The sequence below is a fragment of the Helianthus annuus genome, chromosome 2, assembly GCF_002127325.2.
Source record: "Helianthus annuus cultivar XRQ/B chromosome 2, HanXRQr2.0-SUNRISE, whole genome shotgun sequence".
In the NCBI taxonomy this organism is placed as follows: Eukaryota; Viridiplantae; Streptophyta; class Magnoliopsida; order Asterales; family Asteraceae; genus Helianthus; species Helianthus annuus.
The window spans coordinates 14,916,565-14,939,010 of NC_035434.2; the positions used below are offsets into that span (position 1 = coordinate 14,916,565).

Here is a 22,446-nt window from a genome sequence, read left to right on the forward strand (position 1 = left end):
AATAAATATGGGAAAAACCCCCTTTGTGAGAATCGAACCCATGACCTAATGGTCATAAGCCTTATCCCACCACCAAGATACCACTAGGCTATAATGCCATGGGTTCTAACTATATCAACTAATCACTAACTATCTAGTTCAAAACTAACCAACCCCCCTATAACCGAATTCGGTCCCATATGTGGGACATACCCATCACAACTTTGATTATTTTAATCACATTGCTAAATATCTTCCCTACACATTATACATTGGGTAATTAGAGATGATGGATTATAAATGTGTCCATAAGACTCTCATTTCATTCACAAACCCATCACAACAAAATCATAACTCTCTCTCCCTTCTCTTTGATACTCGGCCGAGAGCATCACCCACATCCACCCACTTTCAAATTTTGATCTTGCAATTCTACATACATTCAAAGGTGAAAGGTCACATACGAGGAGACCCGGTGCTTACGGAATCACAAGGACCTCTCTACAACGCTATTAACCACCTTGTTTTCGCTTGATTTCTTCCCTAGCCTTGAGCTAGTTGTAAGTGCTTCTAATCACTCTCTTGTTCATGTATGAAGTGGTTAATAAGAAGTTTAACGGATAAAATTCATAAACACTAAAGATCAAAGTTTAAAGTCTTGTTAAAATGATGAATATGGTGGTTAAAGAGTAAAGAATAGTGTAAAACTTATGAAACTTGTTTTGTTATGATTATTTTATGTTGTTTGATGCTAGTCGTAGAACGGATCGTCATCTAACCGGGCTAGGTCATGTTCATGAAACATGAACTAGTGTTATGTTAAGTGTAAAAATGGTAAGATGATAAACTCTACTACTTATGAATATGAACTTGTGTAAAAGTGATTTTTCTTGTAAAATGGAGTTCTAAACTAGTAGATCTAAAGATCTACAAGTGGTATTTTCGAAGAACCAAGTGTAAGATGTAAATCATGTTTTAAACCCGGTTCTTACATAAACCAAAGGCATTTTTGTGAACAAACAAGTGTGTAGACACTTGTGTAACGAAAGGATTTAACAAAGAAATATTTTTGTAACTTTTGACCAAGAAGTTGTAAAGATGCATTTTCTTTAAAAACAAGATTTACAAGAAACCGATTTTATTTTTAAGGATGGAAGGATCTACTAACAATGATGGAAGGTTACTACATACTTTTACACAACTTACAAGTTCATGTGTTTGCGATTTATGTATATTTTTTACTAGTTTGATGTCTTGATATTGAATAATGATGATTGAAAATTGATTGATTGAGTTGTTAAAAGAAAATGATACGCTTGTAGGCGTGGCCACCTCCAGTTACAGAGGAAACTCTGTCGAAATTTTTCCAGAAATATAACACTTGGAAAATATTTTTACAACAAGTGTTATGAATATATTTTTAACTTGGTTTTTCCAAATAAATTTCGCCATGACTTTTTATTACAAAATTTCCAAGTGTCGGAGGTGGAATTTTCATAAATAAAACTTGTTAAATATATATTTAATATATATTTTTTTCATAATAACCCTTGTGCGATTTTATGATTATTTTGTGAACTACATGAATATTATTTTTAGAGTAAAAATAATATTACTAGACTACACTGAACAGTAATGATTCCAAAATAATACTAACGCCCTCACAATAAATATTTAAGTTACACATGTATTATTATTACCACCCGAACTTTAAATGTAACTTATGTATTTTCAGAAAATACTCTTAAATGCGTATTTCGATAAAAGTATTATTTTGGTAAAATTATATGGAATAAAATATAATATTTTTGGGAAAAATATTTATATTTTGGAGATAGAATTAAAATATATTTTAAGTGTGACTTAATAATATATTTTTGGAATTACAAGAAAACGCACATGTATTGAAACCCCCATCCTTGGGAAGGAGTATAATTAATACATAATTAAGAAGTGTAAACACGAAATAGTTGTCTAACTATTTCCCAAAAACTTAAATCTTAAGCTAAGGCACGGCCGTCCGTCTAATAGAAGTTAGTACGTGTAGGTCGTCGCACAGCAGGTTGACTGGGAGATTACTAGTTAGAGACGCATTTCGGTGAGTTCATGTCCCCATTTTCTCTTAACTGTTTTCAGTTTTTAAACTGCGGGGGTGAAATACATGTTACTATGATTACGAGTACTTTTTACATGGTATGATTAGCGTAAGGAGGGTTACTACTTAGATCATGTGAGTGAGTAGGCGGGAACTAAAGGCCATTAATCCACAGTGTAGGACCGAGGGTCAGTAGCGGTAGATCTATCTGGGTGTAGCGAGCCTAGCCCCAGGCCCAACAGAACGGACCTCGGGGTGACTTTGAGTCCGACGCAAAAATCTGCTAGGTTTGAGTCTTCCTACTGCACTTCACACATATCAATGGCCTTGCAAACCATTGGTGATCTCTTTCTTTCCTTATTTGCTACATAAGGGTTTTTATACTTACAAAGGTTTTACATACTCACTACACATGAACTCGCTCAAGATTTTTGTTGATTTTTCCAACTTACATGTATTTCAGGGAATTAAGGATCTGGCACGGTATGCTACGTTTTCACGCTGCGTAAGAGTTATGAGGTCATCCAAGTTTAGGGGTTGTGGCTTTTACCTGGACGAGTCACGGTTCTTAAACTACGTCTGTTTTATGTTTGTGGTTATGTCTTCTGAACAATGTTTTTATATTATTAGGTTGTAATTTCCGTTGCATGTGTCAACGCTTTAAAACAATGTTGTGGTACTTTTATTTTAAAACTTAAATCAATGGATGATCTGCATGGTTTTATTTTCATATAGCTTGTTGTGATTAAGCTATGGTATTAAGAAGTCACACCAAATTAACCCACGCTTCCGCAAAGCCAGGGTGTGACAGGAGGCGGGCGGCCGCGGCCTACTCAGAGATGGTGGTATCAGTGTTTATCATTATTTGGCAGCGGAAATTTCATCAAGATCGTAGTTAGGAAATATTTTATCAGAGTAAAACATCATATTTTATAATAATAATGATATCGAGATAAAACCTAAGTTTTCGTTACAAACAGGATTATAGGGATAAACCCTATTTTATTGAAATAAAACATCTTCTTTATTTAGGTAACTTTTATAGCCACTTTTCCAAGCCTTCAGTGCTGTCCAGCTGGCTTCTATTTGGCTTTCACATTTTGTTACCTGAAACGCGTTTAAAAACATTTTGTCAGTGGGAAATACTGGTGAGTGAATCCCAATTTAATCAAGAAAAGTTTTATCATTTAACAGTATTGAGAGCGATTACAATGTTTACGTCTACACAATTACTCATTCAGTACTGTCAATCCTGACTGGTGGGTCATATTACTCATTAGCTATCTCGTTGTCCAATGGTAACGTGTTCCACATTTTGTATACAAAACCCCAACATACCGGCAGTAATTGAAGTATTATAAAGACTAAATCACTGCTAATAATGATTTAAAATAGCTTAGGTTTTGTAAAAACAATTTATAAAAAGGTTTACAAAAAGGAGATTACTCATATTGCTACTTTAGGTATTTTTCCTTTGGCCTCCTGGTTATAATCTATAAATTTTAAATAATGCACACGTGTTAGTATAATAACCCAAATTTTACATTAGTTATACCCTCCCCAAGACAGAACTTCAACGACTACGTCGGGCAGAGCCTCAACAGCCGTTACGGAGCACTAGATCAATCGGGTAACGTATCTAATACGTAACCGGGGGTTAAAATACTTACAACGAGGCAGAGCTTCGCTATTTAAGGGGTATAGTGCCCGGGTATTATAATTACTATGAAGAAATTGAGAGAGAAATAAAAGTTTTTGAACGAGTTGAGCTCAGGGTGCTGCCTCGTAGCCAGGCGCTCACGCCCTGCGACGGCCCTTTAGGGCTCTGTCGCCCCGCCAGGACCCATTAAATTTTGTTTTTAATTAATTTTTATAAAATAAAGGTATTTTGGGCCAATTTCTCGTATATGGGGTGTATTTTAGGGCTTCTAGGGGAGTTTAATATTTTAGGAGTGTCGGAAATATTTTAGGAGGGTTGTTATACCTCCTCCTCTATTTTTGTCCAAGGTCTCGCCTTTGGTTTCGAACCGCCTTTGGTTTCGACTACGGTTTCAACCGCCTTCCCCTTGTTTTTTTTTTTTTTTTTTGCGCTTGAGATTTTGAGGTGGCGATTCGGGGAGGACTTCTTCATCATTGTCAAGTGGAACCGGGGGGGATGTTGGCGTTTGCGATTGGAATTGCGCTTGAGATTCTAACGAGTTGCGTAGCATCATTTGTTGGAGTGCTTGGTAATGTTGCATTTGTTGGACTCGAGACATTTGTTTGAACGCGTTGGGTGATTGTTGGAAACCGGAAAACGTAAATTGCAGAGACACCCATGAAGGATCGATAGTCGGAGTATAAGCGGGAGTCGAAAAAAAGTTAGCTTGATTCGGGTTCGGGTTGAGATTGTTTGGGTTGAACGGATTCATGATTTTATAAAAAAGATGAAGTTTTTTTTATAAAAATGGATGAGAGAAGGGAGAAGTTTGGAGATTTTGGATATAAAAAATGGATTGAGGTGGGCTATTTATTTAAAGTGGAAAAACCTTTTTTTAAATAGCCGTTGGCAACGGCTTTATTTCAAAAAGTTGGCCCGTCACTAACGTTGCTGGGGAGACGGAGAAGCCGGGACGCTCCAAAGGGGGGCGGTGTGAGGGGGCGGCGCCAGGCCAAGACCGGCCCCCATACCGTGTAGTCTTATACATATAAGCTTTGAGGCATGTCGGTTACGTTCCCGACACTTATCGTTTTTGGTCCAATTATTGCAAAACTTTGATACATTTTCAAAGCAGGTTTGAAACATCAAAATGTTATTTTTATTTTGAACTTAAAAATTTGTAGATTTTTATTCCTATATTTAAAAGTTCAGGTTTTGTAATAAAAGTCGATTTTAAAGCCCATTTATTCATTAAATTCCCTAAAATTCATGCTAATGATTAATAATTCCCAAATAAAAAAGAATCCCAAATCAGTGTGATAAAATTTGGATTCCAAATCCGAGTAGTCTAACGTAGCTTTTTGGCTGGATAATTGGATCGGTACCCAACCTCTTTTCACTTCTTTCCCTCGGTTGTTTGCGGCTGAACAAGTGAAGACCTGCTGCATTTCAGACCGGTTGTCTTGGGGTGTTAATGGGTTGATTTGTAACTGGGCTTGGAGTAGGCCTATGTTAAGCGTGGAGGAGGATCTGGAGTTACAAAATATTTCAGCCTTGCTTAGTGGTTTTACATTGATGGCGGGGCAAGACCGGTGGGTGTGGAGTTTATGTCCGTCGGGCGAATTCAATGTGGCAAGTATCAAAAATATTGCAGCAACATTTGGTAGAACGGCTCCTGTGTACCCATTTTTTTGGAATAACTTCGTTCCTAAAAAGGTTGGGATTGTTTCATGGCGGGCGGTTATGGAAAGGCTCCCTACTCGAAATGCATTGGCTGCCAGGAACATTGATATTGGGGACCCGAGTTGCCCCTTCTGTGGTGAGTATGCTGAAACATGCGACCATATTTTCGTGTCTTGTCATTTTGCTCAAGTTATTTGGCTTGTTATCGCCCAATGGTGCAATATCCAGCCTGTGATCGCATTCAGCCTCAAAGACCTACTGGATGCCCATGTTGTTATGGCCGGCTCCAAAAAGAGGAAGAAAGTATTCAGTGCAATTTTCCAGGTCGTCATTTGGAGCATCTGGAAGATGAGAAATGCGGTTGTCTTTGGTAACGAATATCCTAATATCTCCAAAGTGGTGGAAGAATCAAAATCGATGAGCTTTCTTTGGATTAAGCATCGGACAAACTCTCTCGACTGGACTTGGAATGAATGGAAAAGTTTTCGGTTTGTAATGTAATTTAGATTTCGTATGTTTGGTGGAGTTTATTGTGGTGAATCTTTGATGTAAATTTGGATTCTAGCTTCTTGCTAGTTGTTTGAATAAATTTTGTTGGCCGTTCAAAAAAAAAAAAAATCCGAGTAGTCGGCGACTACTCGGTACTCCGGCACTTTACCTTGGAAAGTTACTTAAAGTCGGCCTTTATAAGTCGAAGGCGGTCAAACTCGGCCTACTCGGCGACTACTCAGAATACTCGGTCAACTACTCGGAATACTTGGCCGAATACTTGGTGGGAACCTTGGAGTACTGGAGTACTCAGGGACTACTTGGATTACTCGGTCAACTACTCGGCCTACTCCGTAACTACTTGGGATTATGCCAATTTTAACATGAGTTATGCTAATTTTGACACAATTATGATAGTTTTGACATGAGTTACGCTTATTTTGACACTTATATAATATCCGATAATTAGTTTTCTTTATATTTAACAAGTCCGTACTCTTCGCATACTCCCCGAATAATCCGACTACTCCCAACTCCCTACTTAGCCGATTAGGGAACGCCTAAGGACTTCTGCAACACTACTTTTAAGCTTCTGTCAAAAAATTATATTTTTGATGTTTGTTGTGAAAATCCATATAAAAATCTTTAAAATGTATTTCAAATCCATTATTCAAAACCATAGTTACACAACATTTCTTACTAAACCACTTTAGTTATCGTGTAATGGGTTCAACTCACAATATATTAATGGGTTTAATCTAAGTCTGTTATATATAAGGTCTATTAAAAATTCGAAACGCAGTTGCTTATTTTTAAGACTACCTCAGTCTTTTCTATCCAAGGTAGAGCTGCAATGGCTCCTTCATTGCCAGAGAATTCTATTGGTTTACAGGACCAGAATTCTTTGTAAGAACAACCATAAGACATGTTTCTTCTTCTTTTTGGAATTGGCAATTGAAGTAAGGGTCCATTGTTTACGCTGTGATCGGGTTCGGTAGGTGGTCGTTTACTTCCACTATTACTTTTATTATTTTCCGCTTCCTTAACCGTTTTGATAATATATGGCATTGCGTCTATAATCCCTTGTGCCACTATATGTTGGATGGCACTGTTATCTACTTGGTTCCGTTATTATCGTTATTCGGATTTTCTTGATTCACTTCGTTGTCCATCTGGATTATAAACATTTACCACGTATTAATATCACAAGACAATATCTAATGCAAACAATCACACAACAAGCATATTGATCAAAATCGTCGAACATTGCGACCTTTAGTCTATTTTATATATGCGTCTAGTACAAACTATAATTGAAATCTAAAGTACAATACTAGTATGCATTCGTAGCTATTATCTATTTTAGGATATACATATATATATATTCAACATACAAACATATTATATATATATATATATATTATTACTATTACTGATACGGGTTCATCCAAAATTGCATGTTACCCTCGTCATATTTTCAAACGAGCCTTTCACCTATCTGTCTTATCCTTTCACTTTCGTCTAACAACTCCTCACCAAATGTTCGGAGTTCTTACACATTCTCAGTACTCATGGGTGGGGCTGGGGATGGTATTGGGCAGGAAACTGGGGCATTGGTTCTTCGTGTGGGTAAGGGTTCTCTAGGATTTCCCTGATATACTGGTCATTATCCCAATATGGATCTAAAGGGTCCAGGTTGGGATAGGGTGCAACTGGGTTCTGTATGGGTTCCTCTATTGGGTAGAGTTGTTGGTAATCCTTGTGGTCGTCAAACCATGGGTCATAATCTGGGGGATGGGGTGCTGCGACTCTAGGAATTTCAGCTGGGTCAATTTCCATTGGTTGTGTGGGAAATAGTGGTAACGGCTGAGGTGCAATGAGTTGTTCTAGATTCGGGTATGCAGCTGTGGTAGCTAAGATATGAAAATTTGCTAATCTCCTATTGTGCATATCCTGGGTGTGAGCATTCATTTCTCTATTGGCCGCTGCTAACACCCGCTGTTGCTGTAACTTTCTCATCCTTTTTCTACGCTCATGAGCTCCTCTGCTGAACTATCATCTGTTCTTGGGAGGGAATGGCTCTTCAGATTGTGCTTTGAATACGAAAATCCCTTCTTCGGTGTCAGCCGAATACCCCGAGGGGGTAGGCTGGGAAGAAGTTCCTTCGTCTTTAGGTGAACTAGACAGTTGACGGTAAGCGTCCAAAGTTCCTTGGTCACTCATACTGTAAACTAACAAATTGTCAAATAATACAAAACAATAAAATATGCATGTAGTTCCGTAGATAATTACCTAACATAACAAATAAAATTTTGGTGTCACCAGAACACTTATGTAGCTGAAATTAGTGGCTGTGGGTTTGATACCACCTTCTGTCGCAACCCCCGACCCCTGCCTCAGGAGGCGGGCAGCCGCGGCCTACTCAGAGATGGTGGTATCGGTGTTTATCATTATTTGGCAGCGGAAATTTCATCAGGACCGTAGTTAGGAAATATTTTATCAGAGTAAAACATCATATTTTATAATAATAATTATATCGAGATAAAACCTAAGTTTTCGTTACAAACAGGATTATAGGGATAAACCCTATTTTATTGAAATAAAACATCTTCTTTATTTAGGTAACTTTTATAGCCACTTTTCAAAGCCTTCAGTGCTGTCCAGCTGGCTTCTATTTGGCTTTCACATTTTGTTACCTGAAACGCGTTTAAAAACATTTTGTCAGTGGGAAATACTGGTGAGTGAATCCCAAGTTAATCAAGAAAAGTTTTATCATTTAATAGTATTGAGAGCGATTACAATGTTTACGTCTACACAATTACTCATTCAGTACTGTCAGTCCTGACTGGTGGGTCATATTACTCATTGGCTATCTCGTTGTGCAATGGTAACGTGTTCCACATTTTGTATACAAAACCCCAACATACCGACAGTAAGTATTATAAAGACTCAATCACTGTTAATAATAATTTAAAATAATTTAGGTTTTGTAAAAACAATTTATAAAAAGGTTTACAAAAAGGAGATTACTCACATTGCTACTTAAGGTATTTTTCCTGTGGCCTCCTGGTTATAATCTATAAATTTTAAATAATGCACACGCGTTAGTATAATAACCAAAATTTTACATTAGTTATACCCTCCCCGAGACAGAACTCCAACGACTACGTCGGGCAGAGCCTCAACAGCCGTTACGGAGCACTAGATCAATCGGGCAACGTATCTAATACGTAACTGGGGGCTAAAATACTTACAACGAGACAGAGCTTCGCTATTTAGGGGGTATAATACCCGGGTATTATAATTGCTACGTAGAAATTGAGAGAGAAGTAAAAGTTTTGAACGAGTTGAGACTGAGGCCGATCAAAGCAATTTATAGGGCCTGATCGACCATCTCTCGCGGCCCGCGAAAGATGAGATGAAGGCTTATGCGGCCCGCGAGCTAGGGGTGTAAGCCCTAGCCTTGCTGATTCGCCGGACTAGGTTTGACACGGGGCTGCCACGTGGCAGCTCAGGGTGCTGCCTCGTAGCCAGGCGCTCGCGCCTTGCGACGGCCCTTAAGGGCTCTGTCGCGCCCTGCCAGGACCCATTAAATTTTGTTTTTAATTAATTTTTATAAAATAAAGGTATTTTGGGCCAATTTCTCGTATACGGGGTGTATTTTAGGGCTTATAGGGGTGTTTTAAATATTTTAGGAGTGTCGGAAATATTTTAGGAGAGTTGTTATACCTCCTCCTCTATTTTTGTCCAAGGTCTCGCCTTTGGTTTCAAACCGCCTTTGGTTTCGACTATGGTTTCAACCGCCTTCCCCTTGTTTTTTTTTGCGTTTGAGATTTTGAGGTGACGATTCGGGGACGACTTCTTCATCATCGTCAAGTGGAATCGGCTGGGATGTTGGCGTTTGCGATTGGAATTGCGCTTGAGATTCTAACGAGTTGCGTAGCATCATTTGTTGGAGTGCTTGGTAATGTTGCATTTGTTGGACTCGAGACATTTGTTTGAGCGCGTTGGGTGATTGTTGGCAGAGCCGTCCCTATAGGCTTCTAAATCTAGGCAACGGCCTAGGGCCTCCAAAAAATAGGGCCTCCAATTATTTTAAAAATCTTTATATAGCATGTGTATTATGCATTAGACCCAAATAAATAACCAATTTTTAAATAAAAGAGCTTAATTCCAACTCCAACCAATTTGCAATTCGTATTTAATTTAGTCCGCCATCTTTATTTTCACTAACTATAACATCGCACTTGCCCATTTTGCTCAATTGTTTTGTCGATTGAGGAAAAATTAGACGTGAAATTAATGGTGTCGCAAGGATAATCTAGGTTGGTTAACGGCTATTTTTTATAGTGATCTCTATATATTATGATTCACTTAATCATGTTCTCCGTAAGTTCCTAATTGATACTTTGAATATTTGAATTTTGATATTGTGCTTGCGACTGAGACTTAGAAAGAAAAAAGCAGAACCGATATTTTCTTTATACCCATTCAAAGGGCCTCACCTCTGTAGTTTGGTTAGGGCCTCCAAAAACGTTGGAACGGCTCTGATTGTTGGAAACCCGAAAACGTAAATTGCGGAGACACCCATGAAGGATCGATAGTCGGAGTATAAGCGGGAGTCGAAAAAAAGTTAGCTTGATTCGGGTTCGGGTTGAGATTGTTTGGGTTGAACGGATTCATGATTTTATAAAAAGATGAAGTTTTTTTTATAAAAATGGATGAGAGAAGGGAGAAGTTTGGAGATTTTAGATATAAAAAATGGATTGAGGTGGGGTATTTATTTAATGTGGAAAAACCTTTTTTTTTTAAATAGTCGTTGGCAACGGCTTTATTTCAAAAAGTTGGCCCGTCGCTAACGTCGCTGGGGAGACGGAGAAGCCGGGACGCTCCAAAGGGAGGTGATGTGAGGGGGCGGCGCCGGGCCAAGACCGGCCCCCATACCGTTTAGTCTTATACATATATGACAAGCTTTGAGGCATGTCGGTTACGTTCCCGACACTTATCGTTTTTCCCGTTTATTTTCGTTTTTGGTCCAGTTTTTGCAAAACTTTGATACATTTTCAAAGTAGGTTTGAAACATCAAAATGTTATTTTTATTTTGAACTTAAAAATTTGTAGATTTTTATTCCTATATTTAAAAGTGCAGGTTTTGTAATAAAAGTCGATTTTAAAGCCCGTTTATTCATTAAATTCCCTAAAATTCATGCCAATGATTAATAATTCCCAAATAAAAAAGAATCCCAAATCAGTGTGATAAAATTTGGATTCCAAAGCCGAGTACTCGGCGACTACTCGGTACTCCGGCACTTTACCTTGGAAAGTTACTAAAAGTCGGCCTTTATAAGTCGGAGGCGGTCAAACTCGGCCTACTCGGCGACTACTCGGAATACTCGGTCAACTACTCGGAATACTCGGCCGAATACTTGGTGGGAACCTTGGAGTACTGGAGTACTCAGGGACTACTCGGATTACTCGGTCAACTACTCGGCCTACTCCGCAACTACTTGGGATTATGCTAATTTTGACATGAGTTATGCTAATTTTGACACAATTATGATAGTTTTGACATGAATTACGCTTATTTTGACACTTATATAATATCCGATAATTAATTTTCTTTATATTTAACAAGTCCGTACTCTCCGCATACTCCCCGAGTAATCCGACTACTCCCAACTCCCCACTCAGCCGATTAGGGAACGCCTAGTGACTTCTGCAACAGTACTTTTAAGCTTCTGTCAAAAAATTATATTTTTGATGTTTGTTGTGAAAATCCATATAAAAGTCTTTAAAATGTATTTCAAATCCATTATTCAAAACCATAGTTACACAACATTTCTTTCTAAACCACTTTAGTTATCGTCTAATGGGTTCAACTCACATTATATTAATGGGTTAATGGGTTCAACTCACATTATATTAATGGGTTTAATCTAAGTCTGTTATATATAAGGTCTATTAAAAATTCAAAACGCAGTGGATTCGTGTGACTTGTAGGCAAGTACATAGGTCTGCCCCTTCGTAAACTTTCAATTTCTTAATTTTTCTTAATAATTTGAACATGGAAATTGTGAATTGAATTAGACAATTGAACATTATATTAATGGGTTCACTCTAGTTTTGTTATATATAAGGTCTATTAAAAATTCAATACGCAATGGGTTTGTATGAACCCGTAGGCAAGTACATAGGTCCGCCCCTGGGTAAACTTTTAAAATGTTAACTTTTTATTAATTTGAACTTGGAATTTGGAAATTGTGAATTGAATTAGAAAATTAGTGATTTAAAGAACCCAAGACCTAACATTGTGACAGCTATGGTTTATCTACTTTAATTCCAACAATAAAATAAGACTGAAGGGTATGGGGAGGCTCATTCCCATGAGGATGGGCTGTCACGTAGGCGCCACATCACCATCTCATGGAGGATGAGCCTCCATGCTTTTTGAAGGGGGTGGAGGATGAGCCTACCCCATATATTTTTTCATTGTTTAATTTATTTTATTTGTTTAACTTTTATAAAAACTATTCAATATTTAAATAAAAAATAAGACATAAAGGAAGATAATAAAATCCATTACATAACATAAATAAAAATTACATAGCCTAAAAAAAATTATGCTATCTAAAATTTGTAAAAAAAGACTAGATTTAAAAAAACACATAAAGGAAGATAATAAAATCCATTAACTACTCGTCTTCGTCATCGTCACCGTCACCGGAAACCCGTGCCGTGCTTCATGAGCTTGGTACAACTGCTGAACATCATACGAGTTTGGTTTACACAAATATTTTTTGCTATACAGTTTCACCTCATTATGGCAAAACCGATACAAGCATTCCCGCGTAGTTCTTGCCGACATTTGTAAGTACTCGTCCAAAGCGTCGGCCATTGTCCCGTACGCCAGTTGGCGAATGGCCGCAGTACACTTTTGTAACGTGGTGAACCCTTCATAATTTCGAGCATCAGGTCGTTGCGTGAAAAACGGGTCTAGCCCCGCCAAATCATTAGCAATCCGTGTGAATAACCGGCGACTCATTCGGAACCTGCGTCTGAAAATCTCGTCATTGTAAAGTGGTTCATCCGAAAAATAATCGTTCAGCAATTTCTCGTGCGCTCCTGTCGTAAAAAATATATAAAACGAGGAAATAAGGAATAAGGATAATAAAATTTTTTAATGATAAACCTTGGCGGTCTCTGTTAATCTGTATTCGTCTGGTAATAACGTTTTCAAACGAGACGTCTTCCTCTTCCTCTTCCTCTTTAATAAGAATCTGCCCCGCCCGTAGCACAGCGTTTGCGAAAAACATCTCCTCTTCGTCATCTGAAGACGAGGACCACCAAGAACTAGATGGCATTGTGGATGAAAAGATAATTTTTTTATAAAAGTGGGGAGAAAATGGTATAAAAGAGAGAGGGTTTTGGGTTGAAAGTGGGGAAAATATGGTGAAAATAGGTGTGTTTTATAGAAAAATGGATTTTTTTAATTAATTCTAGCCATTCAACGGCTATTTTTTGAATTGAGTAGGCCCGTCCTCCCTGGCTGTGGGGAGCCGTTTCTGCCGAGCCGAGCCGAGCCCAGGAGGCGGTGTGGGGGACCGGCGCCGGTCCTAGCCAGGCCTTAGCCGGCCCCCATACCCTTCAGTCTAAGAATACCAGTTTAAAATTAATCATTGATCTAGTCAAGACCACATAAAATCAAATTCATAAAAGTAAAAGTATGAAATTCTTTATTCTAGAATTGAAGATCGATGATCATGACCCGGTTGGCTTCGTACAGTGCTTTCCTTGACCAAAAATGGCATAGCTTTCTAGAAAATGGCATAGTAAATTATTTATTGGTATAAATATTAAGAGCAAATTTAATAAATGTGTGAGTATGCTCTTTCTAAAGAAAAACTTGATATGCCACTTTGAAAAGTACACTTATATTTTAGAGTTAAATATCTGCTTGGTCCTAATGGTTGTTTTGGAGATATTGAAGATTTTGTCCCAATGCTTCAAAATTACAAAGATGGTTCCCGTGGTTGTAATTTTCGCACTCGGATGATCCTTATCACTTTGAAAAGTACACTCGGAAGTGGTGGATTGAAGGTGGAGGTGGTGGTGGTGGTAATGGTGGTAGGTTGAAGGTGGAGGTGGTGGTGGTGGATTGAAGGTGGAGGTGGTGGTGGTGGGTTTTAAAGAGAGAGTGAGAGGAAGAAGAAGATGAGGGTGGGCCATCTTTAAAAATAAATTGTTGTTTAGGGGCAATTTAGTAAATTCGTACACATTTAACTTTAACTGAGAAACTTAACATTGGTTAATGATAAGGATCACCGAGTGCGAAAATTGCAACCACTGGGACCAACTTTATAATTATTGAAGCATTAGGACCAAGTCTGCAATATCTGCAAACCACATGGACCAACCAGGTATTTAACTCTATGTTTTATATTATTCATATTAAAACATACTTAGAGACTATTTGTTTATCTCTTAATGGGATTCTTAATGGTTCAGACCTCGTATTGTTTTAGCACTTACTGGTTCAGACTGTTTGTTTCGCGAGGAGATGTCTGAATGGTTCAGACATTTGTCTATGAATGGTTAAGCATTATACTGAGTCTGAATGGTTAAGACCTCTAATCTGAATTGGTGAGAAATTTGCCTCTAAACAGTTAAGCATCATATTGGTTCTTAATGGTTCAGGCCTTACTGCTTCAGCACTTAATGGGTTCATATCTCTTACTGGTGCAGCACTTAACCATTGAGAAGTTGCCAAACAACCCCTTAGAGCATCAACAATGGTGGTCAAAGTCCAAAATCCAAACCAGCCACATTATTTCAACCTCCACCATTCCAAACCAACTTTTTTCCTCCAATAATAAATCATTCCAAACCTCCACATTACATCTCACTTTTACACAAAAAAAGCATGTGTGTGGGGGGACCCCACTAAACAACCCAGACCAGTCCGCTACACCAAATCAGACGAGCAAAGTCAATCTCCCAGGGGCGTAGGATTGTGCCCGACACCCCGAACTTTTCGGTCAGTAGTGTTATGTATGTACGTTTCGTATAGAATTTTGTAGGTATATACGTTTTCGACCCCCCGGTTTTAATTTTTTTTATTTATATAGCCCAAATAAAATATTTAATTAGGACAAATATTATATAACCTAAATCATTATATTTGGAAGAATGTATATTATATAGCCTAAATCATTATATAGTCCAAATAAAGTCCCACCCTATAAAAAAACCCCAAATTCGTTTACCTGGGACTACGACCAGAACAGAACATAAGGGGGGAAAATCACTGCTTTCTTGGTCGCCTGGTCTTCTTCAGTTGTTCGATTGCAGCTGCTGCTTGTTGAATCTTTCTTGTTCGACCAGAACCGGCTGCAGCTTGTTGAATCTTTCTTGTTCGACTTCTTCAATCTTCATAAGGTTAAAGGTATGTGTTTTTTATCTTTAGGTTTAACTTAGGGCTGCAATTTATGTGATTTAGGTTAAAATTAGGGGTGAAATTGGTCCGAATTTTTGCCCTAAACTTGTTGAATCTTTCTGTAACTATGTCTAATTTTATTTGTTTAATTTTATTGTGATTTGATTTAGAAAAAAATTAGAGTTTGAAATTTAGGGTAATTTGTTAACTTGTTGTGTTATTAGATTATACTATGGGGAAGTATAAAAGCATAACTTCTTTTTTCAAAAGAAAGAATGAAGAACAAGCAGAGGGAATTGTTGATGGAAACAATGAGATTAAACGTCTACAATGAAAATATTTAAGAATCGCCTTCGCAATAAGATGTCAGATCAGTATCTAGCAAATAGTACGGTCATTTACATAGAAAAGGATATTGTTGTGAACTTTGATTCGGAGTCCATAATTGAAGAATTCAAAAATTTTAAAGGAAGACGGGCAGAACTATAATTCTTCATCCAGGACAATCGGGTACCCACATTCCTCTATCCTTTTTAATGTTTTGGTGTCTTTGTTCATTTGTTTGTTAAACAATCTTTACGTTTTAATGTTTGAGAACGTTTTTTATTTGATATTAATGTTTGACCCGACCCGACCCGACCTGAATCGAATCACCGACATCCGACACGAACATATCACCTCGAAACAACGCGATAGAAATTTGTTTTTAGGTCCAGTACCTTCCGACCCTCCTGTGGAAATTTTCAAGCTTCGCCACTGCAATCTCTTTCAACTGGGGTGATTCGGAATTGGTGGTTTGATTTTGGACGGCTCGTTGTAGGTGCTCTTAGCCTTGTTTTTTAGATTGCTCTTCAATATCTTCAGTGATATTTCCAACTTGTATTATTACCGTGCTATGCGAAGGTGGCTTAGTATGGGTGTATGTACCTAGCTTTGCAATTAATATATGTATATATATATATATATATATATAGGGTCGGGATTTAGAGAAAACGATGAAAAGTGTGAGAACGGTGAGAACGATTATGGATCGTCCGATCAAAACAATCCATGGACTAGATTGCGTGATGGCGTTTTCATAAATAACATCAATATTATTAGGTGGGACGTGCTTCATTAAGGGTAAAAGGGTTTTTTACCCCTCATATTCAAAACGCCATCAAATGATAAAACGCCATAAAAAAAATAAAACGCCATTAAAAACAAAACGCCAAAAATTAAAAATAAAACGCGTTGAATATTATAGGAAGATGAAACAACACAAAATAACTGAATTTCAGTTATTAATATTTATTAGAAGAAATTCCCTCCTAAATTACATGCCAAAAACATCATTATATAAACAAACGAAAAACATAGCTTCCATAATCACTTCAATCTATCCATTTTCTGCAAAAAAAAAAAACATCTTTAACCAAAAACGCCAACTTAAACAAAACGCTAAAAATGGCAACAATCGTTTCGTGGAAATACACTCTGGGAATCAGCCGATACGTCCTCCATTTTGACAACAGAAGGAGGGTGTATGTTAAGACGGTCAAGGCAATTCTGAAAATGGAAGAAGAGATACAGAGGCAAATCTTATCCATTGGCATCGCTCTAGACAACGAATGCCATGAAACGCATATGCTTATGAAAGCATTAACCAGCAAATTTGGACCAATCAAAGGAGATGTGAAGCCAGACCCTGTCATAACATCATGGCGTTTTGATGATGAAACAGACATGGTGACAGTTACGTACGACAGCGGAGAACAGGAAGTCTGCTGGCTAGAGAACATCATGACAAAGCAGCGACTGGGCTTCATGGAAGAATTGCATAACGCCACTTGTACCAACACAGAAATAGACTCAAAATTGGAGTTAATGCAAGACATGTTCAGGTGGAGGCTTCAGAATCTTCAGAATACAAGAAGCTGATTAAGGTGAATGTGATGATGATGTGCGTGAAGTGTGTTATATTTTTTTGATGTATATTTAAGCCCCTTTTACACTTTTAGCCAAGTTTTAAATTTATAAAACACGATATTTACTAACACTAAACACACATATGGGCAAGTGCACCCATCGTGGACGTAGTATAGTGTTGGTAAGATACCGAGGTCGTCCAAGGACACAAGAGCTTTTAATACTGGTTTATCCTCAACGTCTAATCAAATCAAAAAGTGAGAAAAATGTTTTTAACTAAGAAAATAAAAACTAACTAAATGCTGAAAAATAAAATAAAATAAAAACAGATAGACAAGATGAATCACTTGGATCCGACACGTGTATTAGTATAACCTTTGATTATTTTCGCACTTTTGCACTTGTTTAAGAGATTATCTTAGTTATTGTAGTAGGCCCCTCTTTTGAAGGCGACGTTACCCTCAACCCAGTAGTTTGAGTCAGCAAGGATACAATCCTAAAGGGTCGGATTATTGAAAGATAATGAATTAAGTTATTAATGCAAATTGTGGTAGGCCCCGCTTTCGGCGGTGACGTTACCCTCGGCTAAGTAGTCTGAGTCAGCAGGGATACAGTCCTAAATAGCCGGGTTATAGTATTAATAGTAGTTAACTTATGAGGGGGTCAAAGAGTTTGGATCCCTGCCATCCAATACCTATGGGCATTGAAGGAGATCCTACTAAATTTGACCCAGGTCCCTTGCAGGACCTCTAAACGCTGAACAAGGGCAAGACCCTTACCAAACTGTTCCCTTAACCCCCGACCAGGTAGCCAACATACCTCCATATAGACCGTGGAGATATGAATGGTGAAAATCTTTTATTTTATATAGACAGTAAAATAATGCCAAGACACCACGGACAAACGATAAGGAAAGATCACCTTCAACATAAGCAACTAGTTATTAAAGTCATTAATACAAAACCAAATAAAAAGTGCAAAAGATTAAAAATAAAAAGTATTATACTAAACACTTGTCTTCACCAAGTGATGTAAGAGACTTAGGCAAACATGGCCTTGATTGTCAAGAACTCTTACGATCAATCTTGGATCCCGAGACGACTCACACACTCTACGATGGACAATGGATGATGGTGGTGGATGATGGTGTTATGGTGGTGGTGGGTGGTGGATGAAGTGTGAGAGAGGTGGTGTGCCAAGGGATGAGATGGAATGAAACCAAGCACTCCTATTTATAGGCTGAACAGAAGGCTGGGCACGGCCCCGTGTCCGCTGGACACGCCCCCGTGCCCGTCTGACACTCTCTCTCCTCATTAATTGTAATTCGCAATTACAATTAATGCGCCTGCTGTACTTTCACCACGCCCCCGTGCCCGCTGGACACGGCCCCGTGGTGGGCAATGGAAGCTTCTATAAGTTTGTCTTTTATGCTGCTTCTTGGGCACGGCCCCGTGCTGGCTGAGCACGGGGCGTGTTCAGACTTCTGCTTTCTCTTCTTTGCCTTGGAGGATGCCGTTGAGGGTCCGGGCAGTCTACTTTTATTGCTTTTCTTGTATTTATGCTAGAATTAGTTGTCTTTTTGCTTCTTTTGTGAATTTGAGCTCATTTCATCCTGAAAATACAAAAGAAAGACAAAAACACTCTTTTTCCAACATTAGTACTTAAAAAGGGTTAGTTTTATGCCTTAATTGATGTGATTTATATGTTGTATTTTACACACATCAAATACCTCCACACTTGAACTTTTGCTTGTCCTCAAGCAAAACTCTTTAAATGTGGCTTACACTCCCAAATGGAATAGGTAGAAGAGAAAGTTTTTGGCTTGTCATAGAGTGTCGGGAATCCAAGATCTTTGTAAGTTTTATTTTTATTTATTTACAATCCTATTCGTTATGATTTATTTAGAACGTTTCACAAGATAAATTACTTATTCGGGCATAGCATGCCTTATTAAAATTCTATTTACATACAAGTTCACATACCTCACGGGAGATCACTCAACACTCGGCCGAAGGTGTAATTTTTTTAGTGAATCACTCGAGAGCGGCATGGAACTTACGCCTTCCATAGGCTTGCCAAGCAATCAATCCTCCTCCTTTTTAACTTTTTACCTTTGTAAATATCAAGAGGACTTTTTGGGTGAAGAGTTAGGCTTGGGTTAAAGGTGGGTGGTTGGGTTAGTGGTTAGTAAAAGGGCGAAAATCGTAAAAAGCGTCGGTTTTCGTGACACACCTTGTTTTTAGTGACTTTTTATTTTGAAGTATTTCTCCAAACAAGCTTTTATATAGCTTTTGTTTGTTTTTGACTTCATCATATTATTTTTTTTTTGATAGGTCACATAAAATAGCGAGCTTACGAAAAACCGAGCTTGTTACTAAAATAAAGGGTGAACAATAAAAAAAAGGGTTTTTGGTGGGTAAAAAGGGTTTTAGGGTAATGAAATGAAAGGTTTAGGCTCAAAGGGGCTAACTAGGGGGATTTTGGGTAGGTGGTAAAAAAAATGAAAAATAATGGTGTAGAAAGAAAAATATGGTTAGTCCTAATGCCTCCATCACTTACTTACTTGGGTTTAAGTTGGTAAGGACCGGGAATGTATCGTCGTGGCAAGTTCTAGAGTTGTAAGAACCAAGCGGCTATTCACACAAGAAACGAAAAATGAGCATTTAGTCTAAAGATGTATATTTGTATGCTCAATAAAGGCTCAAAACTCACTTTTGTGGGAATGGGTTTTTTATGCGATCAAGTATATATAATCGAATTTTTAACTAGACTTGTTATGCCGTTTCGTAATTTTCTTATGTTGGTTCTTTGTTATCACGATGCTATCGGTTGTAAATTTATAAAAATATAACCTTTTTAGAACTTGTTATTCCCAAGTTAAACCAAGACAAGTAAAAAAAACGAAAAGTTTTTGAAAAAATTTGGGGTGTTTAGCGGTTCCAATAGAGTTTTGTGTAAGGCTTGTAATTAGGATTTGCAAAATTCAAGGTTTTAGCATCCCCCCACACTTAAATTACACATTGTCCTCAATGTGTCCCAAAAATAAGATTTTCGGTTGATTAGAATGTGTAAAAGTGGGTTAATAAAGCAAAGATTTATGTTACTGGCAGCCTGGACACGGCCCCGTGTCCACTGGACACGGCCTCGTGTCTGGAAAATAATTGCAGGTCAGTAACCAATCAGCAGGTCTGGGAGATGAACACGGGGGCGTGTCGGCTGGACACGTCCCCGTGTGGACAGTCTGTGAGCCTGAAAAACAGGTTTTGTCTCCCGGTTTCTCCATTTTGGGGCTGCAAGTGCTAAGGTTTAGCACTCTAACCCTTGCATTGTTCCTGTTTAATCACTCAATACCACACCAAGCAAACATAAACCATCCTAATTTACCGACGTTAATTGTCTCCAAGCATAAAGTGAAAATAAAACGAAAATAAAAAAGAAAGTAAATTGTTCAACAAGCGGCACGCAGGCCGTAAATTGTTCGATAGAGAAGGGTACTTAAACCTGTGGGCTCATCACCAACCTGCCCCTTGTTCCTTCAAACGTCCATGTCTTCACCGCTATCATCACCTCCATCCCCATGCCCCGCCATGTACTCCCGGATGCTACCGATATCATCTTGTATATCGTTGATGTTGCGCTCAATAGCTCCAACCCGGTGGTATGTGTTGTTGGCGAGGTTGTAGGTGTTCCTGGTACACATGAGGTTTTCCTGCAAAAGATCATGTAAGCTTTGAAAGTTAGGAAAACCGCCTCCTTGTGAGGAGGATTGACCCTGATCACCATGGGGTTGGTACTGGTAGTGGGGAGGTGGTGCGTGGAGAACTAGGGCCTCTTGTGGGTTCCATGCATAGCCTTGTGTCCTTTGGAAGCTCACTGTCCCGTCTTCCGCCTCATAAAGTAAGTTCATGGCTCGGCAAATGTGGTAGTCAACTCGTCCCGACCATGGACTCCTTTCAAAGGACCTTGGGATTCTCGTGAAATGCTTGAAAAGACGGTACACCCATCCCCCGAAGAAGATAGGCGTAGGAGCGTGAGCAAGGCGATTGAGGTGCATGTTTCGTAACAAGAGATATGGAACATCGAGAGGCTTCTGGTTGTGGATGCAGTGAAGGACAACCAAATCTTTCAACCCTACAACGCCACTACTGTCGTGACGCTGGTTCAGCGAGTAAGTTAGGAGCCTGTGAATGTAGCGGTAAAGCGGGTCCCTCAGTTTGGTACTCTTGGTGCTGCTAGGGTTGTAGATTCCTTCACCTATTTGAGCCCATGCAGCTTGACGTTCAGTTGCATCCAAGTCTCGTAATCCCCCGGTATTCTCCTCATTCCCCGATTCTTCTTCCCCGTACAGTCCTATTATAGCTCCAAACTGTGCCATGGAGATCGAGTACCTTGTCCCGCCACACCGAAATGGAACCCCTTCATTGTCAAACGGGTCACACCTCGAGGTGAAATTGAAAGTACTGTAGAACTCCATGGTGCATTGATGCACCGACCGGAGCCGAGTGTTCAATGCAACTGCTAGTGGCCCTGTCACGATGTTGTTGAATCGGTCTAGCTGGTTTACCATGGTTAACAGGTCCGTGCATGCTCGCCTAGGATACTCCTCGGGTCTTGTTTGGAGTGTCTCATATCGTGCCCTAGCATCGAGTTCGCTTGCGTTGAACCTTGTGAACTTTGACATCTGAAAGAATACACCAAAAGTTAGTACGAAACAAAGATATTTGGGGTGAAACTGCAAACAGTGGGCTGGACACGGCCCCGTGTTCAGCGGACACGGCCCCGTGTCCAGGCGTCTGTAACCCAAAAACTTCATTTTTCGTCCCGGTTTCGAAAACCTGAAAATTTTTAGCCCAATAGTAGCGGTTTCCCTCGAAAATGAAACCCTAAGTGTCGTTTTTCCCAAAACAAACCATTTACCCTTCCAATTTTGTCTTTTTCGGTTCAAAAACAAGGGTTTGGGGTTTTAGTGGGAAATCGAACGAATCTATCAACAATACATGTTTATTTACTTTCTACTACACTAATCTAAACTACTACTAACAGATTGCATCAAAAATTTGAAGTTCGATCCGGATGAACACGAAGAACCCTAGATTTTTCCCCAATTTTTGATGTTTTAACTACATGCAAGTAACTAATCTAACTACTAGAGATGATAGAATCATACCTTGATGTTGTTAAACGTGGTAGTGACGTCGGAAATCTGCGGAAAATCGCCTG

General features: G+C 38.7%; 2 protein-coding genes across 2 annotated transcripts; one reads left to right on the forward strand and one right to left on the reverse strand.

Annotated features, from left to right (window-relative positions):
* The first annotated feature begins 5,288 nt into the window (after positions 1 to 5,288).
* On the forward strand, positions 5,289 to 5,897 carry LOC110886493. The gene has a single exon (XM_022134311.1). The coding sequence runs from the start codon at positions 5,289 to 5,291 to the stop codon at positions 5,895 to 5,897; it is 609 nt and encodes a 202-aa protein (XP_021990003.1).
* Positions 5,898 to 7,940: 2,043 nt separating this feature from the next.
* LOC110886505 lies at positions 7,941 to 13,246 on the reverse strand. The gene is made up of 3 exons (XM_022134319.1): positions 13,075 to 13,246; positions 12,582 to 13,007; positions 7,941 to 8,116 (listed from the first exon to the last, which is right to left on the reverse strand). Exons 1-3 carry the CDS (start codon positions 13,244 to 13,246, stop codon positions 7,941 to 7,943), a joined length of 774 nt encoding a protein of 257 aa, XP_021990011.1.
* Positions 13,247 to 22,446: the final 9,200 nt, after the last annotated feature.

Excerpts from the sequence above, each read along its gene's own strand:
- LOC110886493 (XM_022134311.1), top strand. The coding sequence starts at position 5,289 with ATGGCGGGGCAAGACCGGTGGGTGTGGAGTTTATGTCCGTCGGGCGAA.
- LOC110886505 (XM_022134319.1), bottom strand. The coding sequence starts at position 13,246 with ATGCCATCTAGTTCTTGGTGGTCCTCGTCTTCAGATGACGAAGAGGAG. Across the intron at positions 13,008-13,074 it reads GATTAACAGAGACCGCCAAG|GAGCGCACGAGAAATTGCTG; the intron begins GTTTATCATTAA and ends TTTTTACGACAG. Across the intron at positions 8,117-12,581 it reads GGTGACGATGACGAAGACGA|TTTACAGTATGAGTGACCAA; the intron begins GTAGTTAATGGA and ends ACAATTTGTTAG.